Source organism: Mya arenaria, chromosome 12 (assembly GCF_026914265.1).
Source record: "Mya arenaria isolate MELC-2E11 chromosome 12, ASM2691426v1".
Lineage (NCBI taxonomy): Eukaryota > Metazoa > Mollusca > Bivalvia > Myida > Myidae > Mya > Mya arenaria.
In genome coordinates this window covers 734,399-742,826 of record NC_069133.1, presented here as the reverse complement: position 1 = coordinate 742,826, position 8,428 = coordinate 734,399, and the positions used below count along the sequence as shown (strand labels likewise).

General features: G+C 33.9%; 1 protein-coding gene across 1 annotated transcript; it reads right to left on the bottom strand.

The window, feature by feature from the left end:
- Positions 1–3,142: 3,142 nt before the first annotated feature.
- Positions 3,143–7,618, bottom strand: LOC128210399 (uncharacterized). Its single transcript, XM_052914743.1, has one exon. It carries the CDS (start codon positions 7,574–7,576, stop codon positions 4,304–4,306), a length of 3,273 nt encoding a protein of 1,090 aa, XP_052770703.1. The 5' UTR covers positions 7,577–7,618; the 3' UTR covers positions 3,143–4,303.
- Positions 7,619–8,428: the final 810 nt, after the last annotated feature.

Here is an 8,428-nt window from a genome sequence, read left to right as displayed (position 1 = left end):
TCAGACTAGCGCCTTGTTTAAATTAAATGTTATATTTTTACCAAATTATTTATTTTCTGCTGCAGATCTTTGTTTCTTTTGAAGTAATTCTTTCCTTTTCAGTAATGACATTAGATCATATATTAAAAAAAAAAACATGAAATACTTACAATATCTTTATTGTCAAGATTACCTTATCTAAGGTGTTATATTTACCTTATCTTTATTGTCATTTTGTATAGTATTGAATTATCATACAATAATTAATATAATTCTATTTAAAATAAATCCCTGTGTTATGTAAATGTATTTGTATCATATACTTAAAATGTCATCGTCAAGTGCCGTTATGGCTTGATGTGTAAATATTAGTGTTATTTAAATTGAATACCAATATAACACATACTACATATTTGAATAATGAGAACCAGACTCTAACTAATAAGGTTCATGCTTTAATCGTCATACATGTGCCAAAAGTGTTTTAATATATATCAGATTAGTGAGAGAAGCAAACAGATCATATTGTATAAATGTTTGCTAAAAGTATCAATTTTCACGTTATTCAAGCTCTCACTTTGATATGTCATATATGCCATATAGTTTCAAGTTACAGAAGGGTCACCGATGAAGCATATTTAAGTGATCGTGACCAAGAATTCTTTATAAGATGTCTTTCTTCTTTATCAAATGTAAGCCATACAGTTTCAAGTTATAGAAGGGTTGGTGGTTAACATATGAACTTTATCGTTATCAAGAGTGTTTTGGACTAGTTAGAAAACAGTTACTCGCGCTCAATGTATCTATTTACATAATAATATGTTTGATTGATTGATGTGTTTCTAAAGTAGATTATAACTTAAACACGATGAGAGTGTATATTTCAATGTCTTCAAGATATATGTGTACATAATATAACTCCATAACAACAGCAATTAAATTTTAAATTAGGTAGCAGTTTAAAGGTAACACCCCCTAAGTGACTCCACTCTTATGTTATTTACTGGAACAGCCTTTGGCAAGCTTTGGTGAAACATGCCTGGATCACTGTAAAATTAGATTACATGCAAAATCTTAATCAGAATTAATCAGAAAGTCCAATTTAAAAAGGGCAATTTAATTTGCACCATATGCAAGTTAGAGATGTAGTCAAAATGTCACGCTTTATCTAATTGCAACTGCAAGTCAATTGAAAAGAACAATTTTATTCATTTATTATTGGCATTTCAATATATTTAATTTGTTTTAAAATAATTTGATTACATGAATTTGCTTTCAATATCATTTTTGTGTTGCTATCCCTGTCAACTTGTATAATTCGCCTTTTAGAAAAAATAATGACTTAATGAAGGGCCCGACCCCATCCCCCAAATATGAAAATACAACCCTTAAATAAGCTGAGAAAAAACATTCTTTTGTTAAGAAATTCCATTCCTTTTTTAATTTGATCATGCTTATTATTGTATTTGCATTTCAAAATCATTGATTATCATTTTTATATCTATAATAAAGGAACCCCGCTTGAAATAGAAATTTGTACATATGTAAATACTGCTACAACTTGAAAAGTTTGTTCAGATATTGCTTGTTTTTATAGTTTGTACAAGTTTTCATCTGCGTTCATATGCATTTTATTCTCAGGAAAAATATAAAAAGAATCTTAAACGGATTTATATTTTAGATGTATACATATACTTTTTTCGTCTAATTGTATCATCTGAAGTCTAGTCGCTTTATAAACAAAACCATTGCAGTTCCTTTCGTTAAAAAAGTATGTTTGTATATGAAGCACAGCACGCTGGGATAAACTGGTAACTTTATGTTGTGTATGTTGCAATTGAGATTTGTTCGCATTGTTGATGTCAAAGTGCATGCCATTTGCAAAAATATTCAAATTGCAATATTTAAATAATATTAACTAGTATTGCTGCACCTACATGTATTTTTAGCACTACTTAACAGAAAACTTTACAGAAATTACTATTTTATGAACATTGTAAAAGATTGCTTTGCCGTACTCATTCCGACGTCATCAGAGTCGATTACTCATTTATTGTTAAACACTCATCGAAATACCAAATGTCAATATAGGTCTCTTCAAAAGAATGTGTTGATGAATTTAATAACCAAAAATGTTCATACATTGTTAAAGACTAAATAACTTTGTAGGTCTACATATTTATTGAATGACCTTCGTATATTGTAAGTAAATATAATTATACTAGTTTTATGGACGATAAATATAAACTATACATATGATGCGTACCGATAAACAGCCAGCTTTTCCACTGGAAAACACTGGCTTAAATTGGTAAACAGAACTGATATATGGTTATTTTTCTTATTTAAGTTCAGGTAAGGAGCTGATATTGAAGTATATTGAGCAGCTTAAACCAGCATGAATATGTCACCTTTAAGTTACTGAACACTACCTTAACACTACAGCGAAAGTGTTCCATGAAAGCAAAACGGCTTGTTTAACATTAGGCAATACTTTATCACATGTACAACATAGCTTTTTGAAACTGTGTGATAACTGCTTTATGTAGACCTATATATTTTGATAGCACTAATAAAAATAATGTACAAATGAGGTTATGAATAGCAGTTCAATTGAGCGTAATACAATGGTATGTGACCAAAATCTCACCGTCCATGTTGACTGGAATCTAGTAAGTTAAAGCTACGTACAGGAACTGGTCTGATACCTGGATCTACGGGTCCTCCGGGTATCCAGCCAAGGGTCTGCCATCAGCCAATCAGCTCTCTACTTTCAAGGGTCACGTTGATGTCATAACAAAACTACCCCCATTAGCCACCTTCAAGACCTGAGCGACTTTATGACTCAACAACCTTAAACCAAGGCAAACCAAATGAGGCCAAAGGGGACTCAAAACCCAAAAAGAAGATAAACCAATGGAAAGAGGGGGCAACTTCCTAGACAACCCAATAAATACAACTAAGTTAAGACAAGTTAGCAAAATCAAAACTGCATACAACTAATCGGTTATTTTAATCTACAAATGTGTTTTTAATAGTATGCATATATCGTTACTAATGAAAAAAAAAGTACTGTTAAACAGATACAAGACTGTGGTAAACCAGCAGGATGACTAGTGTCCGAATGATTACAATTCGTTAAGTAAATAACTGTTTTGGGGTTAATTGCTATTTGGTAATTTCTGACTCCTGACTTTTTCAATACAGAAATGTTTTCTCCCCCAAAAAGGTAACATAACGCCATGTGCTATATTGTTAGATTTATTGTAGGGCCTCAGTATATAAATGAGAGATAAAAGTTTATATTTATGCATATCAAAAATGTGTTAATCGGTGTTATGTAAGCTATCTTGAATACCATTACCACAGCCAGACAAACAATACAGTTAATATTGAATTAGAAAGGTTAAAACAAAAAGTGTCTACATAATTATACAGAGCTTTAATCAAATTAATTTAGGAAAAAACACTGACATAAGAAACAGATGGGTATATATATTGAGCATGCTCAATTAATGTCAAATATGATATTAAATTGATGGACATTTATTCATATTCCCTCTACCTAAAATGATCGATAAGTGAATGCTAGTCTTTTAAAAAAGACACTAAATATTTTAAGTTAGCAAGGTTATGTTAACTCATGTTTATTCAAAAATGGTATATTTGCACTGTAAGGGTTGCGAAAAAATTCTTTAAATTTGATATTCCCTTCTTAGAAAAGTATTTCCCTTTGAAACAAAAGTCCATCCCTTCAGTAACTGGGTTCAAAAAACAGTCTGAGATAAGTATGGAACAATTCTGAAAATACAAATATCTCAGATAAATATATAAAATAACTGGGCAATTGTAAAAAAAGGTGTTTGTTACTACAGTTTTGAGATTTTAAGTTTTTGTACAAAAGTAAAAGCAACCGACAAATCGAGCAATTACATTAGGCTGCATGCATGTTAATTGATATTTTCTTTTATTTTTTCCTTCAAATTGGGTAAGTATGCATCTTTCATTAAAGTAAAGCATTGGGTGCTCTCATAAAAATAGTTTCACCAGTCTTAATCTCCTAAAATCTAAAACATACGAACATTTTAACACCTTTTCCATTTTACATCATGGTATAAAACGGTTATCCAACGAAATCATATCAAAGAGTTATGTTCTGAATGTGTTCATGACTTACGTTACGATGCAATGAAAACTAAAAGAACAAGGCAAGAAGTCAAAAATTCAAATATAAGCCCTGTTTAGAGACACAATGCAAGGGACCAAAACGTCACTGAATTAGAGACTCAAGAGTAAACATTCCACATAACACAAGTACGAACCGTCATTCCGAATCCTTCGTCGTTTTGTATTTGATTGTCGAAGGCAAAGCTACTTCAAAATGTTCTACTTTCTCTTGTTTGTACTGTTTAGTCATTTCCGACCATATTTCGACTGACACTTGTACTGTTCGGGAACCAGTAACAAGAAAATTACAATTATGCTGGTTATTCAATGTTTTGTTTCTATAGCACTTCAGGGCCTTGTCGCCGTCAAGCATGTGGTCTTTTTTATCTAAACCATTGTATGTAATTCCTGGTACATGGCTTGGCGCAAGGCCGTACAAATACACGTTATCCACCCAGAAAAAGGGCGTCACCGATGCGGCTTTGAATATTGCTGGAATAACGTCATTAGAAAAGAGGACCAGAAACCCGCTGCAATATTCAGGATAAAATTTCTGTCCCTTAAAATGGTTTTCATTTACATACCACTGGCTTTTCTTTTCCCGAATGATGAGCATAGTTCCTGGAAAAATATGATTGCATAGGATTTGTTTCGTTTTGTTTGTATATTTTGGTATAACTTTAGTAAATAATCTGAACATATGAACAACGATATTATCGTCAACTTTCAGGATGTATTTAGCGTTCCGGCACCACTCGGAAACCCAACGGTACCCCATCACACCTTTATGTGTAAGATTCTTGAAAGCATCGACGAAATCTCCTTGTAAGATGTCTTGGTGTTTTTTGAATTCCTTTTCCAATTCTGTCTGAACCGTTTTGTCATTTACGGTACCGAGAAGGAATAATGTTCTTACATTTCCTAAGGATTTATAATGCGTATCATTAGTCCAAGTTTTTCTCATTACTTTGCGCCTTTCTAAATGGATTGGAGCGGTATGAACAATGATTAAGACGGTCAAATCGGGCACAGATGAACATAATTCTGGATTTTCAATCAGATAAAATCCTTTTAAAGTCACTGGATATTGGACATCCGATGAGGCGTTGATTTTGGCGATCAGGTCCGGATTTGGTGATATGGCTCTCAGGTCTTCGGGGGCTACTGTACGGTTCCCTTTGACTGCCAAAAGTTTGTCGGCTGGGCGAATTATCGTTTCATGATTGATTGTCGAACTCACAGCTTTTTCATTTTCTTTTACCTTTTCGTACTGTTTAGTCATTTCCGACCATATATCCACTGAAACTTGCATTGTTCGGGAACCAGTTACTAGATAATTACATTTGTGCAGGCGATTCATTGTTTCGTTTCTATAACACTTTAAGGCTTTATCGCCGTTTAGCATGTGGGCCTCTTGTTCTAAACTAGTGTATGTAATACCTGGTACATGGCTTGGAACAAGGCCGTACAGATACACGTCATCTACCCAGAAAAATGGTGTTACCGATGCGGCTTTGAACATTGCCGGTATGGCGTCATTAGAGAAGAGGACCAGAAACCCGCTGCAATATTCAGGATAAAATTTCTGTCCCTTAAAATGGTTTTCATTTACATACCACTTGCTCTTCTTTTCCCGTAAAATACGCATTGTTCCTGGAAGTATATAATGGCAGAGAATTTGTTTTGTTTTGTTTCTAATTTTTGGTATAACTTTAGTAAATAATCTGTACATATTAACAACGATATCATCGTCAACTTTAAGGATGAATTTAGCGTTCCGGCACCGCTCGGAAACCCAACGGTACCCCATCACACCTTTATGAGTAAGATTCCTGTAAGCATCGACAAAATCTCCTTGTAAGAGGTCTTTGTGTTCGTTAAATTCCTTTTTCAACTCTGTCTGAACCGTTTGGTTATTGACTGTACCAAGAAGGAACAATTTTCTAACTTTTCCTAGAGATTCATAATGCCTATCATTAGCCCAAGTTCTTCTCATTGCATTTCTTAATTCAAAATGGTTTGGAGCGGTATGAACAATGATTAACACAGCCAAATTAGGCACAGATGAACATAATTCTGGATTCTCAATCAGATATGATCCTTTAAATGTCACTGGATATTTGACATCCGATGAGGCGTTAATTTTGGCGATCAGGTCCGGATTTGGTGATATGGCCCTTAGGTCTTTAGTGTCTACTGTAAAAGTCCCTATGGCTGCCAAGTCTCCGGCTGGCCGAATCATCGTTTTGGAAGTAATTGTCGATGTCACGGCTTCTTCAATTTTTTCTACTTTTTCATTTTCGTACTGTTTAGTCATTTCCGACCATATGTCTACTAAAACTTGTATTTTTCGGGACCCGGTAACAAGATAATTACATTTATGCTGCCGATTCATTGTTTCGTTTCTATAACACTTTAAGGCCTTCTGTCCGTCCAGCAGGTGGTCCTTTTCCACTAAGCCGTTGATATTATTTCTTAGAAGATGGTTTGACACAAGGCCGTACAAATTTACGTCATCCACCCAGAAAAATGGCGACACCGATGCAGATTTAAATATTGCTGGTATGACGTCATTAGTAAAGAGGACCAGTAATCCGCTGCAATATTCAGGATAAAATTGTTGTCCCTGAAAATGGTTTTCATTTACATACCACTTGTTTTTCTTTTTCCGAGTAATAAGCATAGTTCCTGGTGTTATATAACTGCAAAGGATTTGTTTTGTTTTGTTTTTAAAGTTTGGTATAACTTTAGTAAATAGTCTGTACATATCAACAACGATATCATCGTCAACTTTCAGGATGTATTTAGCATTCTGGCACCGCTCAGAAACCCAAATGTACCCCATAACACCTTTATGTGTAAGATTACTGTCAGCATCGACGATATCTCCTTGTAAGAGGTCTTGGTTTTCTTTAAATTCCTTTTCCAATTCTGTCTGAAGCGTTTGGTTATTGACTGTACCAAGAAGGAACAATTTTCTTACCTTTCCTAGAGATTCATAATGCGTATCATTAGCCCAAGTTCTTCTCATTGCATTTCTTAATTCAAAATGGTTTGGAGCGGTATGAACAATGATTAACACAGCCAAATTAGGCACAAATGAACATAATTTTGTATTTTCAATCAGATAGGGTCTTTTAAAAGTCACTGGATAATGGACACCCGATGATGCGTTGATTTTGTCGATCAGGTCCGGATTTGATGATATGGTCCTTAGGTGTTCCGGTGTTACTGTTAAGGTTCTTATGACTGCCAAAATGTTGTCGACGGGTCGAAATGGTCGGCTAGGCGGCATATGTACGTGTAAACGTATTACATGAACCCGGTCAATGTATTCAAACATTATCACAAAGGTTAAACTGGTCAAGAGCAAGCCGACGGCAATGATTTTCTTTGATGTGTGAATCAACGACATTTTAAATCGCTCCATTAAAACACAGTGAGGCTATCCCATAATGCACATTTTAAACGCGAATCGTATCCGTTGTAGTATTAAATTGCAAAAGTATTGAATTTCTTGGGTGACATTCATACACTGCAAGGTACAAAAGACACAATTCAACTTATTAAGATAATTTGAAGCGTTAAAGATATAACACATATTTTACCTGTTACCTGTTTTAAAGGGTCTGTACTCCGTATGATAAAACAGCGAAAAAAAAGAGAAAATTTTCGAAAACTGACATAAACTTGGTATCGATGTGTACAATAAATTGGAACTTACTAACTGATATACATGAAATTACAATTAATTAATTTTTCGCAGTATTTTTCCATTAAAAATATTTCTAGGTATGTCTAAATTGTAGAATTCATTCTTTATGCGTAATTGGCTAGTCGATGTTATCACGTGATATGACCATGTTAGGTATATACCTTAAATATTCCAAGTGTTTAGAGTAAGCCTACATAGCACAGTGGATACAGCACTGAACTGCAATTTTGGCGACACCGGTCGAACCCGATCTCCGACTCGATTTTTTTAATGTTGGTATGTTTTTTTACAATTATGATATCAAAGGGTAAAACATTCTATTAATAACTGACCGGAGATTCGTTACAGAAAATAAAAAAAATGGTGCCAATCTGGTGTACAGTCCCTTTAAGAGATTTACAGCCTTCCTCTTACAAGGAGATGATATTTATTATATTTAGATATTTATATTTGATAATGTATTGGTATTCATCGTATTGTTTTAAGTAAACGTCAAACTCATAACCATTGATGAACATCTAAATGAAAATCATTAGAATTTGAAAAATCTGAAGTCCTATCGAGTTT